Below are 13,419 nucleotides of genomic sequence, written 5' to 3' on the forward strand. Positions count from 1 at the left end.
GGCCCTCGCAGCGCCCGTTTTGGGCTGGGAACGGGGAAATTCGGCTCCTTTAGGGCCTCACCCTCGCCCCCCCCCCCCCCTTCCCCGTGCGCGCTCCCGACGTGGCGAGGAGCCGCGGGGGCGCGCGGGCGGCTCCTGAGGGCGGATTCCCTTCCCCCCCCCTCCCTGCAGCACCCATGGGTGCCCCCCCCACACCCCTCCTCCCCCCCCGCGCGCGCCCCCGCGCCCCCCCCCTCCCACCCGCGGGCGCGCGCGCCGCGCGGCCCCGCCCCCTGCCCGCGCCCAGGCGGTGGCGGAGGCGGATGCGGGCGGGCCCTTTTTGTTCGGCCCCGCTCATTCCCTTGGTTCGCAGCGCCCCGCCGCCGGCGGAGCGGCGCGGTAGGGCGGCTCCTCTCCCGTTTTTCCCCCCCCCCCCCGTTCCGTTCCGTTCCTCCCCGTTCAGCCCCGCCCCGGTTTTGGGGCGGCAGCTGAGGGCGCTTCTCAATCTCTCTCTCTTTCTCTCTCCCCTCCCTTCTCCTCCTTCTCCTCCTCCTCCTCCCTTTCTCCGCGTCCACCGTGCCGCAGCAGCAGCAGCAGCAGCAGCAGCAGCAGCCGGGTTAAATGGTGGCAGCGCGGGGATGCTGGGGACAAACCTCAAGAGCCTCCCCGACGTGGAGCTGGGCGACGAGGGGACAGCGGAGCTGCGAGGCTACCGCCGGGGGCCCGACGGTGGCTCCGTGATGCCCAAACGGGCCAAAGCGGCGGCGACGGTGACGACGCCGGCGACGCCGACGACGCCAACGGCGGGGCCGCGGGGAGCCGAGCTGCGGGTGTTCAAGGCGAGCAGCGCCGAGGGGCGGCTGCCGGGCTCCAACCTGCGCAAGCAGAAGTCCCTCACCAACCTGGCCTTCCTCACCGACGCCGAGAAGAAGCGGCAGCTCTACGAGCCCCGCTGGAGCGACGACATGGCCAAGGCGGCGGCCACGGTGGCGACGAGTGGCCGCGGCGGTGGTGGCGGTGGCGGTGGTGGTGGCGGTGGTCCCCGTGCCCGTGAGGCGTCCACCATGTCGCGCAGCCTGTCCCGCTCCGAGCACTCGCTGCTGCCGCCGCGCCCCGCCGGCCCCGCCAAGCCGCCGGCCAGCGGCAAGCCCAGCCGCATCCCCCGGGGGCCCTACGCGGAGGTGAAGCCCCTCAGCAAGGCCCCCGAGGCGGGTGGAGGCGGTGGCGGTGGTGGAGGCGGCGGCGGTGGCGGAGGTGGCAAGTGCGACGACGAGCTGCTGGGCGGCAAGGGGCCCGCGGCGGCGGGCGCCGAGGAGAAGCCGTACCTGAAGGTGGACCCCGAGCTGGTGGTGACGGTGCTGGGAGACCTGGAGCAGCTCCTCTTCAGCCAGATGTTGGGTGAGTGCGGCCCCCGCGGCGGTGCCCCCCTGCCTTGCTTCCGTCCTTCCTCGCCTTCACGCCCCCGCTGCTCCTCGCACCCCGAGGTGGTCACCGGGTGGGGGATGCGGGGCTGGGAGGGTTCAGCCGTGGCTTTTGTGGGGTTAAGGAATGGAAATTTGGCTCCTGGCAGGCTCTGGGGTCTTCTCCCCGTGGCTCGGCCATCAGCGGTGAAGCCAGGCAGCGTGGGGTGGCCCCATGCCTTCAGGTGGGCGCCCACCGCCTTGGGGTGCCCCGGTGTGTTTTTGGCCACAGCCCAGTTTTAAATCAGCCCCGAGGCTGCCCTCCCAGCACCGCTGCCCTGTCCTAGGGGCTGACCTTGGGGACAGCACGCGTGGGGAGCCCCAGCCCTGGTGCTGCTTTGTGCCCCCCACCCCTTAGGACGCTGCTGCAGGGTGTGCGTGAGCCGCTGGCAGCCCCCGGCTTCCTTGCTTGATGTGTTTGATCTCCGAGCCTGGGAAAGAGCTCTGCATGGTCGAGAGCTCGTCACCGGCGTGGTATCACGTGAGGTTTTTTCATCCGAGCAGAGCAGCCAACGCTTCGGGTCGGAGCTGGGGCTCGCCGCCCCTCCGCCGGCTGCGCTGGCTCCGGGTGCAGGCGTGCCCGGCCCTCGCGTTCCCGTCGTGGCCGCTGCTGGCGGGGGGGACGTGGGCTGATCTCCGGCAGGGCGAGGCGGCGTCCCCATCCGCCGGCTTTCTCTCCCCTGTGGCTGTACCATGGAGGATTTGTAGCTGGGAAGAGCTCGGCTCGGTGCGGCGAGCCGGCGTGCAGAAATGGCAACGAGCTGCGTGCGGCCATGACGAGGCTGCTCGCCCGAGCCAGCTGGGTTTGGAGCTGTGGCGTTCGGTGGGGGCCCTGGCGTGTCGAGTGTCTTCTCCCTTGGAGCCCTCGGGGTGTCACAGCCCCTGCTGTGGCACAGGGCTCTGGCACACGTGTGCTGCATGCAGCCCCCATGCCGATGTCCCCTGCCCGCTCCCTTTCATGGCAGGGGGTTGCCCTGGCTGCCAAAACGTCCTGTGGCCACTGCCCGCTGGCCCAGGGCTTGTTGGGGCCGTGCTAGTGGCTCGTGGAAAGCCACGGAGCCAGGCCAAGGCGGGGCAGGCAGATGGCAGAGATGGGATGCACGAGGCCGTTCTGCTGCTGGGGTCCCGTGGTGGTCCCATGGTGGTCCTTTGGTGGTCCCGTGGTGGTCCCGTGGTGGTCCTGCCGCTGGGCTGGTAAACGCTGGGGTAAATCTAGGTCCCACTGGGGCAGAGAACACGGGAGGATTGCAGGAGGATTGGTGACGAGCAGGTCTCCACCCGCTGGTGTTTGAGTGCCCTGGGGGATCTCGGGGTCCCTCTTGTAGTGCCCTGCTCTTAGGGGGGTTCCTCAGCACCTCCAGGAAAAAATCCCGCAGCTTCCCTGAGGGCGCAGGGCTGGCCTGTGTAGGAAGGACTCCTCGTGCACCAGGTGAGGAAGTTTGGGGGTGGTTCCCAGCCTCGGTCCATGGTGGGACTGGTTTTAATGGTGCTGAGCATCCCTCGGGCGGTGCTTGCCATCTGAAGGCTCGGCCAGTTGTGTGGTGAGGGCCCTGCACTGCCAAATCTGCCTCGTGCCCCCCGTGCTCTGCGTGGTTGCTGAAATAGGTCATTCGCCTGCATGCACGGACCCTGCAGCAGGGAGGGCTGCTTCTCCACCCCCAGCTGGGCAGCGTTTGGGGCTGGCGGGCCAGGAGCTTGACATCTTCCCTCCTGGGGGGGCTCAGGCTGAGCTTCTTGCCTTGGTGGGAGCTGTGCCGCTGAATCGTGGCTGTTTAAGCCATCCACCAGTGACCCGGCCCGTCCTTGGCAGCCCGAGGGGTGGGCACGGTGACAGGAGCTGGGGACGTGCCAGCGGCGTGCCGGTGGTTGCTCCGTCACCTCCTACGTGCCGGTGGTGGACCCGTGGCTGGGGGTGCGTGAGCCTGGGCACGCGCCGAGCTTCTGGCCCCGACCCCTCGGCTTGTCTGCTGCTGCGATCCGGGCGGGCGAAGCCCCCTCCAGCTCCTTCTTGCAGACCAACCCCTGGTGGGGGGCACAAACCCAGGCGGGACAGGACCCCCCCCCGGCTCAGAGCAGGCTGTGAGGGCCGGCGGGCGAGGCCAGGAGAGGGGCTCAGCGGCTCCCAGAGGTGCTGGGCTTGCAGAGGAGGCTTCTCCGCTCTGCGGGGCTCCTTTGGCAGCCAGAGCCGTCAGCCTGAGCCATTTTGCTGCGCCTGCCGGAGCGCCTCGAGAAGACCCAAGGAGCTTGGTTTGTCCTGGAAGAAAGGCGTGGGAGCCGCGGTGATTTCCCAGCCCTGCAGATCCCGTCTGAGCCGCTGACCTGTGCCGAGGAGCCGGCGCTGCCGCTGACGAACCGGAGCTCCCTGCTCCGCCGAGCGCGGCGGCTCGCGGAGCCTTTCTGCATCCGTGGTTTCCACACCTGACTTCTCATCTCCATTTCACGTCCCTCCTGCCAGAAGCACTCATCGGCCTCCGCTGAGGTGCAGCGCCGGCCAACAACACGATTTATTTAGCGGTGGCCAAGCGCTGCCTCTCCTTTGGTTGCTGCAGATGTGTCAGCTGTTTGATGGCACCCGCGCCTTTGGAGAGCCGGCGGAGATGGAACCGCGCTCGGAGCAGAGCGGCCTGCGTAAGATGGAAGAGGTCACCGGGACACAGCAACCACATGTGCTTTGTAGAGGCTATTTCTAACGTCCAAATTACACGTTTCATCCCGAGCAGAGGCCGAGTCTTCTCATCAAAGCCGAGCGCTAGCTGGCTTTGCTAATTACACCAGTGCCCGGCCACAGGAGGAAGGGCACGGAGGGAGCGTGGCCAGCTCGGGGCGCACAGCGGGTGGGTGAGAGCACACGGGGGGCTGTGGCTGAGCTCCCCCTGGGTTGCAGGGACCCCGCGTGGTTGCTGCCCTTACCTAGAGGTCCCCGAGGCAGCTCCAGGATCCTGCAGCTGCTTTCTGCAGCCATTTCCTTGGCCATCTCGTGCTGCGTGTGGTGCCTCTTAAGTGGCTCCTAATGGGCATAAGTACCCAAATGGCCGCTGCTGCGTGGGCCGGAGCCCAGACGGACGCGTGCGATCCCCGGGGGAGCGGCGTTCCCCGAAGGCTGGGCTGGAGGAGCCTTTGTAGCCCTGCCAGGCTCTGCAGGGGCTGGTGCAGCTGGAATAGATCTTGGTCCCACAGCCCCTGGGAGGTGGGAGGTGGGGGGGCTCGTGTCCGACACATCCCCTGCGAGCGCGTTCAGGTGGAGGGGGTCTCACCGCGGCGACCCTTCCCACGGAGATCCCCTGCTGGCCAGGCTCATGGTGTGGGATTCCTCAGCCCCACAGCTCTCCTCGCTGATTAATTAAGCACTAATGGGCGCGTCGCAGCGCTGTGCAGCACCAGCCCGGCTCGCTGGCTGGGGAACAGCGGGAGGTCAGAGAGCAAGTGGCTCTTCACAGCCCCGGGAGTGGGTTATTGCCTCGTAAAGCACCGCCGCCGTTCTCAGCCCGCTCTGACACTAATGTTGTGCCTCTCTCGGTGCCCCGGCAGGACAGCACCCGTGTGATGAGGTTGTTTAGGGGGGAATTGATTTTCCTTCTGCCTGCAGAACCCAACCCCTGTGTTTGGGGAGGGTGAGGAGAAAGGAGGGGACCTGCGCCGTCGTGTCGCTGCCTCCACTCGCGTCCCCCGCCCTGCTGTAAGGAATAAATGGATCCGGATTTATCTGTCAAGGTTTCCCGTGGAAAAGTAGCTGAGCAAGGACGTGAAGGCAGAACTATTGGAAATATGTTCGTGAAACAAATTCTTCCCCTAAGGAACTCAAAAAATGCTGTTCACGTGGGGCTGTGGCCAGCTGTATTTTGCCCCCAGATCTGACATTTCCTCACGGGAAATCCGTGGATGAGTGCAGGGCTTTACATGGTTCCTCCACTGGGTTGGTGTGAGGGACCAACGGGCACCTGGCATCCACCGGCAGGCTCTCCATCCCAGAAGGGCCATTTGGGGTCTGTAGGAGGGATGTGACCACACTGGGACCTGGGCCGTGTCCCCTCGAGGCCTTGCCGTGCCTGGTGGCTCCTGGCACCGTTTGCTGGGTGCTGTGCGAGCGATGTGCTTCCAGCTGGGTGGCCTCGGGGAGCCAAAACCAGCCCTGCCTCCTCCTGTAGAGCCCCCTCCCCGTGTCCCCAGCTTCGTGTCACTGCCCTGGCTTTGGGGTCTTGCTCTGCAGCACTCGGCTGTGCCGACAGCACGAGTCCCCTCACCTCCGCCCGCTTCCATCTCTCGATGTGACCCGCTCTGTGCTTTCAGGCGTAGCTCCACATCTCGTGGTGCCAGCAAACAATTTCCCTGGTCCTCCCCTGCCCGCGGTCTTGGCTGGTGCTTGTGCCTGCTGCCCGGGCGGGGGGATTGGTGCCAGGTCCACGAGGAGCCAGAGCGTGTGCGCCCTCGGCGGTGAGCAACCCGCCAGGGACGGCCGTCTGTGTGTGTGTGCCGGGCTGAGCCGTGGTCCCGCTGGACACAGGGGCTTTTTTTGGGGGGCTGCGAGCCCCGGTTGTGGTCACACCGCTCGCCTGGCTCTGTGGCATCCTCCGAATTGTTCCCTTGTCCCACCTGCAGCCTGCTTTGTGGCACTGCGTGTGTGGCACCAGGTGATGCGAGCGCACGGTGACAGCGCTGGCCGTGGGGCGTGCAGCTCCTGGGGCAGGTGGCAGCTGCCCTCAGGGTGCCTCTAACGGGGTCGTGGGCGATCGGATACGGCCCCGTTCTGCCCCCATCCCTCTCCTGCAATCTCACGTCCTCCTCCGGCACGCGGAGCGCTCTCCTGGGGGAGCGCGGGGAGGGCAGAGCGCAGAGCCTGGGGGAGGTGGGGGGCTCGGGGACCCCGCTGCCGGCCGGGAGAAGGGGAGAAGGGGAGCGGGGCTTCCCCACGCTGCTGCATTGCAGCTCCCAGCCGGGAGCGGAGCGCGGAGGGGAGCTGGGAAGGCAGGGGATGCTGCATTGCAGGGCTGAGATTAGAAGCTGTGCGAATGGAGATGTGCCGGTGGCAGAGCGGGTGTGACACCGGCGAGCGGCGCCCGGCACGCCCTCGGATTCGCTCGTCCTTCCTCTGATCTGCTTCTCCCACATTTTGTGGCGCTCCGGCGTCGCTTCCATCCCTCGCCGCTGCTGTTTGTCTCGTTCCAAGCATTTGTTACGGATCCAGGAGGAGGGCTGGGATTCACCTCCCCCTGGAAGGAGCCGCTGGAAGCGGGGCAGGGCAGCGGGCGCAGCGCGGCGGGGCAGGGATCTCCTCCCGGCTCCTCGGAGCTGCCCTGCAGCAGGGAGCTGGCAGCGTGGGCAGAGAAGGGGCTGCAGCAGTGCCCGGTGCCTGCAGCGGTGCCCGGGGAGACGTGGGCGAGTCCCCAGTGCCTGTGACTCCTTCCTTTGCCTTCAGCACCTCATGAGCGCGCCCGGCAGCTGCGACAGCGCCGGGTTTCCCTCTCCTACCTGGCGTAGGCACCGGGGATGCTTTACTCATCCCACATCCCTCTTTGGTTTCGTGTCAGTCTCGCTGGCTCATCCCACCTCGCCGGGAGGTGAGCGCTTTTCAGCCCTCCCGGCAGCCAGCACGCCCGCAAGGGTCCGTCCCGAAGCTTTCCCACGGCATCGCCGGGTTTGTGGGAAATGCAGGGCTTCATTTCTGGAGGTGTGAAGGCAGAGCTGCCGTCACCTCCAGCTTCTCCCACGCTGCCTCACCCAGTGGCAGCGCAAAGGAGCGAAGGTGGCGGTGTTTGTGGTGCTGGTGGGGAGCTGGAGAGGAGGAGGGACCTTCAGGAGGGGGCCAGGATTTGGCTTTCGGGCTGGAGCTGGAGGTCGGCGCGTGGCGGCGCGCTCCCGGAGCCACGGTTCCTTCAGAGGGCTGCAAGCCAGGGCTGGGCTCCTCACCGTGGTGAGGGTGGGAGCCTCTGCTCAGAGCTCTGGCCCTGTCGGAGGCCGTGGGCCTCCCCGTGTGGCCCAGGAGGACGGGCAGAGCAGTGCCACGGGTGCTTTTGCCGGGCTCTTTGTGCAGGACCCGATGGCAGCACTGCCCCGGGCGCTCCGGCTTCACGGAGCAGCAGTGAACAGCGTTCAGAGCAGCGCCTCAGGTACAGCCCCGCTGCCGGCTATTTATAGACGTGCGAGCTTGCAGCCTCGCAGAGGGCTGAGAATAACTCCCTGATTAGACACTTCTCACAATCACACGCCTGCTGCCCATGCGCCTCGTCGCCTTCCCGGACTCCCCGCACGCTGCTGTGGGTACGCCTTGGGCCCGTGCCAGCCCAGAGGAGTTTGGCCCTGCTGGTTTTTGTTTTTTTTTTTTCTCTTTAATGAAGCCCTCGGGCTGGGAGCGTTAGAGGCTGTCAGGGTGTTTCCAGTTTGTTTCCAGTTCGTTTTCTCTCCCGGCGTTGTGTTTCCAAGTGGATGCAAACGCGGGGAGGAGGAACAGGTAGAGGGTGATGGGCGCCGATGGCCGTGGGGCTGCAGCTCCCCGAGGCGAGCAGAAAAATCCTGCCAGGTGTTGGCTGGGGCGAGCGAGCCCCTTCCTGGCTGGTTCCTGGGGCCGGGGGGATGCGCTCGGCCTCGTGGCCGCCTGCTCCCACCTCTAGAGGCTTCTCCAGCTCGGGTGGCTCCGAAGCTGTGGCTGCCTTTCTGCAGCCACCCGGCCTGCAGCCTCCCCATTTCCATCCCACCAAATCAGCGACTGGGAGAAAACCCCAAAGTCCAGCTTCCTCCCCATCTGAGCAGGGGACAGAGAGCAGGACCACGTGCTGGAAACCTCACCGCTAACCTCGGTGAGAGCAGGAAAAGGCGTGTGCCCGTTCCCGGGGAGGTGGCCCCGCTCCAGCTCCGGCCCCTCTGGGGTTTGTGCAGCTGCAGCCCGAGAGCTCAGCACCGCTCGGCTCGCGGCCGCTGGCACTCACACGCTCGCTTCCTGCCCCGGCCTCCCGCTGCGAGGGGCTCGGTGACGGTGAGGCCGAAGGCAGCCGGTGCTGGGAGGCAGCGGGGATGGGCTGGGACTTCCCTGCTGCTGCTGGGGGGAAGGAGGCCGCTTCCCTGCGCTCCTCGCCCGCACGGAGCCTCCCGGGGTGGTGTAAAACCCCAAATCCCCGGCTCCTGCACGGAGATGGAGCTGGGCAGGGATGGTGGGGGCTTGGTGCCGGTGTGCAAGGACCCGGTGGTGGCATTTAATGCGCACGCAGACTTGGCGTGGGGTTAAAATCCTGCTGGGCCTGGAGGACACGTTGTAGGGCGCGTTGTAGGACGCGTTGTGCGATGGTGGCGGAGGGGAAGCACCCGCATTTGCCTGGCGCCCAGACGCAGACCTGGAGCCTTCGTGCGCCTGGGGCTGTGCACAGCTGGGGGCTCACAGCTCAGCCGCCCGTTTGTCTTTTGGCAAATTCCTTTGTCGTAGCTCACTGGGGTGATCTGAGGCTGGCTGCATCATTTTCTCTACATCCTCTCCAGCTGAGGAGTGCGGTTGCTGCGAGGGGCTGAAGGCTGTCGCGGCTCTCGGACACCTGGAGGCCAGCAGCGTCTTGGCCCCGAGGGGAACAGCAAAACCCAGACCAAAATCTGGGGCTTCTGGCTTCTACCTGAGGGACCGGAACGTCCCCCGGTGGATTTGGGGACGGAGGATTTGAGGCACAGAGTCTGCGTCCTGCAGTGCTCCAGGCTGAAGGCAGCAGCTGGGGACTGGTTTACCAGCAGAGCACAACCCTTCCTTGAGGGCAGGAGCATCTGGCAGAGGGCAGGCGCCAGGGCAGCACCTCCAGCCAGCTCCTTTCCATTTTTTTTTTTTTTCATGCCTGGGCCTTTTTCGCTGCTCTTTCGCCAAGCAGCGTCCCGGTGCTGCTGCAGCTCGAGCTCTGACATCCATCACCCGGCCGCGGTCTGCGGGGCGCTCAGCAATTCGCTGCTATTTTCAGTGAGTTTTCCAAGTCGAGATTATTGGCTCGTGGGCATCTGTTCCCAGATGGAGAACATGTGGCCGGTTCCTGCGAAGGGAAGGGAACGGCCCCGCTCGTAAAGCAGCGTGGGGGATGAGCGAGGGAATATCTTGGAGCCCGTGAGATGCTTGGGGAGGGGAGTGGGACCCGGGGGCTCGCGTTGTTGGGGTTGCCTGGAAAACCCTGGGCAAGCAGAGCGTGCGCAGCGGCGGTGCTGGCGGTGGGAGGTTGCCTCCGCTGGTTTATTAATTGTGGGGAAAGTACAGAAACCTGGAGGCAGGAGCAAGGCTCAGCCCCGCTGCTGTTTGCATTGCTGCGCACTTCACAGCCCCGCTCGCTTCGCAAAGCCAGGAGCGGGCACGAAACTTCCCGCGGTGCTTTCCTGGGCAAACACCGTGCTGCAACCGGGGGGGAGCTCTGAAGGGGGCTTCCTGAAAACCTCCCCGCCTCGAACGGGCGGCTCACCAGATGTACCGGCACGCAAGCGGGGAGGAAACAGCCCCAGAGCTCTCCGATTCAAAAGGAAATTTGCAGAGCAGCTTTTCCAGCCTCGCATTCCCCAGCCGAGCGTGTCGGCGCGCTCGCAGCCGCCTGCTGCTCTCCAGAAGCGGCCGGGCCGAGCCCGCAGCCGCGACCCGCGGGTGAAGCAGCGCTCGGCGTGCTCCTCGGGGGGCAGAGGTGTGGGTTTGTTTTGTTGCTAAGCTTCGTGCGTTCCCTTTGTGGGAATAAAGCGAGTGCTGTTTGGTTTTGCTCCTCTATAGCTTCAAAGGCAAATCAAATCTGGGTTGCCAGCTCCTTTCTGTTTTCCATCCCAGCCCATCCATGGCTTGCAGCTCAATAGCACATCCTAGACAATGGCTTTAGAAAGCAGACGCCTGCATTTTGGACCCACAGCGCTGAGGCACCGCCAAGCGATGCGCGGGGTGCCAGAATCTGTGCGCAGGGGGAGCGGCGAGGGAAGGAGGAGGAAGGCAAACTTGCTCTGATGGGACGTTTCCAAGGAGATGGTGGTAATGAGCTTTCATTTCCACGTCGCTTTGCATCCCCTCGTGAAGCAGACATTACGCGCGCCCTGCGCAGCAGCTGGCCCTAAAACTGCTGAGCCGAGGCCGTGGTGCTGCCGAGGGGGCTCGGCCGGGGTGCAGCCCCCATCCTGTCCCCATCCTGTCCCCATCCTGTCCCCATCTGTCCCCATCCCTTCACAGCTCCGTGCCTCTGGCCTTGCGGACGCCGTGCCCAGTGCGCCGCGGTGCCGAGCGACCTTGCAGCTGCGGAACAGCCCCTGGGCACGGCTCGCTGCTTCCCCAGCTCAGTGCCACCGCTGGGACACACATCAGCACGGGGCTGGCGGGGTGAGAGCCCCGTTTCGAGCCATTGGGGTCTCAGCAGGGCGGTTTCCTCAGCTCCCCGTGGTTTTCCCTCGGCCGAGGTGCCGGGAGCCGTGCGAGCCCCCAGCAGATGGCCGGGCTCCTGCGCCGTGCTCTCCTGCATCCTCCCGAGCGTCTCTCACTTCCCAGGATGAAGAAAGGAAGTCTGGAGCGCTGGGTTTGCGAAAGCCACAATTGCTTTATGCTTTTTTTTTTTTTTTTTTCCTTTTCCTGCCCTGGAATTTTTCCCTGGCCTGAAGAATTTTTAAACTAAAACATGGTGAGGAGAGAACAAGGGGAGGGGGAAAAAAGCCAGCTTTCGAAACCGGAGTGATTTCAAGGGGAAGTGAAAGTTAATGCGTGTCTCTAAGACTCCAGCTGATTTTACCTCATTTTATCAAGAGGAGAAAATACCTTTCCTAAGGCTCTTTTCAGCAACCCCCCCAGTTTTACAAGCAGAAGCTTCGGGTTGAAAAATACCAAGAAATGGGGAAGTAGAAGGGCAGTGCTGTGTGCGGATGCTCTCCCTGGCTGATCCCGCAGCGCAGGGCTGAGGTGCCATCGATAACACCTTCCTGCCCACGCTTCGTCCTCCTCGCACTTCATCCCCTGCCGAAATCTCAAAATTTCCCCCTGCCACATCCCACGACACAGGGAGCCCGAGGTGAGCGGCTGCCCTCAGCGGGCCGGCCTCAGGCTGCCTTCCCCCGGCAGCAATCTTGGCAGGTCGATGAGGTGGTGGTAGAAAAATTGCTTAAATCCATCTCCTGTAAGGTTCACAGGGGCAGAGTTCTCCTGGCTCTCCCTGCGTTTCGTACTGGAGCAGAAAAAATACTTAACGGTAATTTTTTTCAATGGCTTTCCAATTTTTTTTTTTTGTATTTTTTTTTATTTCTCTCGGTAAACTGTCTGCAACCACTTACAGTGTTCCTGAAGGGATTAATTACTCGCTGGAGCTCATTGTGTGTCTCCCATCCTCAGAACCGTTGGATGTGTTGCCTGGTTTGGATGGAGCTCGGGGGTCACATGGCGTTCCTTTTTTCCTCCTTTCTCCCTGGCCTGTTTTATCTGTCAGGCTCCCGGTGCGAGTGCTCTCATTTACCGATTCAATAGCCGCTTTGTTGGTACACTGCACATTATCACAGCCGACTTTCCTGCTCCGCGCTCATTGTCAGTGGAAAGTGCATCCAGAAAAAGACAAATCACTTCCTTGTTTGAGTGACTTTTGGCTGCTGCTTTCCCCACGGCGCAGCCCTGGCTCGGCTTTTCCTCCAGCAGCCGTGGCTGCGGGCTGCGTGTCGTCAGCGCTTGGACAGGCCCCCGGAGCCGATTCGGAGAGCCCAGCTCGAAGCATCAGCGCGGCGCCGATTCCCACGGCGGAAAGGGCAGCTGCTGCGCGGAGGTGGGACGCGGGGATGGGGAAAAATCCCGGCCACAGCCCCCACCACGCCAGCCCCAGGAGGGCGATGCTGGCGTCGGGATCCTCCCCGCTCGCCGGGGAGCGTCCCAAGGTGTCCGCGCTGCGCTGCGTGGCTCGGCGCTCTCAGCACGCTGGAACGTTCCCCAGGGGAATTGCTGCTTGTGTGGGGGGCACGGGGTGGGCGCCCACCCTCCTGCCCCATGTCTGAGTGCCTGGGTGAGCTCGTGTGCTGTCACCTTCCCTCGGCTGGGCTGGCACCGCGTGGCACTCGGCGGTGTGAGCAGCGCGCGCTGGGGAGCTGGCACGGCCCCGAGTGGTGCCGGGGGCTGGGAGGGGACGTGTCCTGCCCGGGTGCTGCACAGCCCCGGTTCCTCCTCGTGAGAGGCTTGGCTGACACCCCTCATGTTGGTGCAGACGCCTTTTCCAGCACGTTTTCTGCCCCGCCCGTTCACAGCAAAGCTTGGATGCGCGTGGCCAAACAACTGCCCTGTGCACCGAGTCCTAAGGCCTGTCCGAGTCGTTCCCCTCGCCATCATGTGCGGCCCTGGGCACAGATCTGTGTGCAGATGGCAGAGGTGAGATGAGGAGAGCTTCTCGATGCCTTCCCCAGCCCTGCCGTGGCACCTGGGCAGGGCTCTGCCTGCTTTGGGGTCGGTGGAGGAGAGCAGGACGCGAAGGGACCGGGCAGCATCTCCCACCGCGGTGGTACGGGGCTTTGCAAGCATCCCCCTTCCCTCTTGGGGCACAGCAGAAGGAAGCCAGGTCTTCTGTGAGAGGTAAGAAGAACCCGTTCCTCCTCTGCGAATCCCCTTTGATAGGAAAAACGCAGCTATTAAAAAAAAAAAAAAAAGCTTAAGAAAAGCTTTTCTCAGCAGAGGGGAGGCACCGAGGGCGCTGCTGCGGGGAGGGGAGCGCAGGGTTCGGTGCAGCACGGGCAGCCCCGCGGTGCCTGCTGCTACCAAACCTGCCCCCGCTGCTCCGTGCCACCTCGTGTGTAGGGGAGCAGGAGCAGGTTTGCCTCGGGGTGAGTGGCTCCAGGCCGCGGGGCAGGACCCCAAAATGTGTGATGAGCGCCACAGTCCTCAGCTGTGATTTCCAGCGGGGGCAATCGTGCCCCGTGCCTGGCACGAGCAGCGCGCCCGCAGGCTGCGGCTCCCGGTGCCGGGCTGGATTTGGCACCTGGCCCTCCTGCGAGGCTGGGGGGGGAGAAAACCTCCTCTCTCCCCCCGCAGGGCTGCCGGCAGGGG

General features: G+C 64.6%; 1 protein-coding gene across 1 annotated transcript in view; it reads left to right on the forward strand.

Moving 5' to 3' along the window:
* Window positions 1-617: 617 nt before the first annotated feature.
* The window catches only part of NAV1 (neuron navigator 1), a gene marked incomplete at its 5' end in the record, with an annotated part of 46,305 nt that continues 33,503 nt past the window's right edge, over window positions 618-13,419 (forward strand). Inside the window, one exon of the mRNA XM_084302061.1 lies at window positions 618-1,377. Within this exon, the coding sequence (XP_084158187.1) occupies window positions 618-1,377 (760 nt within the window). The remainder of the gene's footprint in view (window positions 1,378-13,419) is intronic.

The sequence above is a fragment of the Netta rufina genome (genome assembly GCF_964035555.1).
Source record: "Netta rufina genome assembly, chromosome: 26".
NCBI classification, from domain to species: Eukaryota; Metazoa; Chordata; class Aves; order Anseriformes; family Anatidae; genus Netta; species Netta rufina.